At 33.1% G+C, this 1570-nt stretch overlaps 1 protein-coding gene across 1 annotated transcript in view; it reads right to left on the bottom strand.

Annotated features, from left to right (window-relative positions):
- Positions 1-280: 280 nt before the first annotated feature.
- Positions 281-1570, bottom strand: part of LOC106680684 (uncharacterized) — a 15049-nt gene continuing 13759 nt past the window's right edge. The window contains exons 2-3 of the mRNA XM_014420560.3: positions 1144-1462; positions 281-471 (exon numbers count right to left, since the gene is read on the bottom strand). Of these exons, the coding sequence (XP_014276046.1) occupies positions 444-471; positions 1144-1462 (347 nt within the window). The 3' untranslated portion in view covers positions 281-443. The remainder of the gene's footprint in view (positions 472-1143; positions 1463-1570) is intronic.

Raw genomic sequence — 1570 nt, 5'->3', positions numbered from 1 at the left:
ACCGCCTAAGACCAGACAACCCCGACAAGTTTATTCGGCTGGAGGCGAAATAGTTGTTTCAGAAATTGGCGATTCAGTTAGAGGTTGAAATATTGTTAAAAAGGGAAGAGTTTCAGTTGAACATGGAACAGTTATTTAAGAGATTAGCGATTCAATTGTCGTATCTTTTGTTGGCCCAAAACATTTTTTCCTGTAATATTAATTCTTTTAGTGTTTTATTGAGATTTTTCTGTTGACTAAGATAGATTACATTGGACTAAGATTATAATAGTGAGGAAATTTAGGTTTACGAAATTATCCTCAGAAAACATAACAAATATTTAATAAAGATATGGTAAATTTCCCCTTCGCCGCAAGAGAACGTTGACCAGTTTCCTTCGTCACGAAGACCAAACTTGGAACGATCGATGTTCAAGCATTGGATACCATCCGGGTTACATTCTTCAGCAAATGAGGCTATAAACGAGCTGCCTGGAAACAAACATGGATCTTGATGAGCTCAAATTATTGTATTTTGACATAATTAAACACTCGTTCCTCCAATAGAGTATATAAATGAAAAAAATTATTAATAATAGCAATAATAAAGAATGGATAAATTAAAAATATTAAAGAATTTTATTAATAAATAAATGGGAAAAAGAAAAACGGAGACTGGTGTTGGAATCAAAAAGCCGATATGAAAATCTAGTAAGTAAATATAAGTCCAAAAGATTTATACTTAGGATTTTCATATTTATTTTATTAATTGGTTTTTCCTCTTAGTTAAGTTTAATATTACTCTTCTCACATAGCCTTAGAATTCTTTTATCACTTTAACTATTCATGTCTAATCAATTCGAAATTAGAAAAAACATACAAAATATTGTATAGAATGTTTCCATATTTTATTGAAAATTCAAAATAATCGATCAGAGATAAATTGATACTGTATTAAGCAGTACTAAGACCTGTCATATATGGACACTTGCCGCCTTCACTAATCCAACCAACATGAAAGAACTACAAGTATTTCAATACAAATGCCTCATAATTCTTAATAACTATTCACATAATGTAATGTTTAGAAGCGCTATAGACAGATTACTTCAATGGTTAATAAGTTTAAAAAGATAAATTCCCTTACAAATAAAGATAACTCACAAGGACTGAGGTGGGACACACTCGTGGGACACTGAATCGAATATTTGATCCCCACTGCATTTTCTCCAGACCCTCTCCGAATTTTCGCAGATGTAGTAACCTCTGCAATTTACAGGATCATAAACTTTCTCATCGCAGGCAAGACAACCGCTACCTCTTTCACACGTGTAATAATTAGGGTCGTAAGTTTTCCCCTGTCCACAAGAGAACGTCATCCAGGTTCCGCTGATACAAATATCATAGTCGGTACATTCAGGGTTTGGACGATGGATACCATCCGGGTTACAATCTTCACCAAAAGAGGTTCCAATATCGATACCTGGAAAAAAATATGGATCTTGATGAGCTCAAATTATTGTATTTTGAAGTAATTAAATACTCGTACCCCGAATGAGGAATGTAAATGAAAAATAATTGATAAGCTGAA

The sequence above is a fragment of the Halyomorpha halys genome, unplaced genomic scaffold (assembly GCF_000696795.3).
Source record: "Halyomorpha halys isolate HHAL.00 unplaced genomic scaffold, Hhal_1.1 Scaffold278.1, whole genome shotgun sequence".
Taxonomy (NCBI): Eukaryota; Metazoa; Arthropoda; class Insecta; order Hemiptera; family Pentatomidae; genus Halyomorpha; species Halyomorpha halys.
This window is presented reverse-complemented; position numbering and strand designations above follow the sequence as displayed.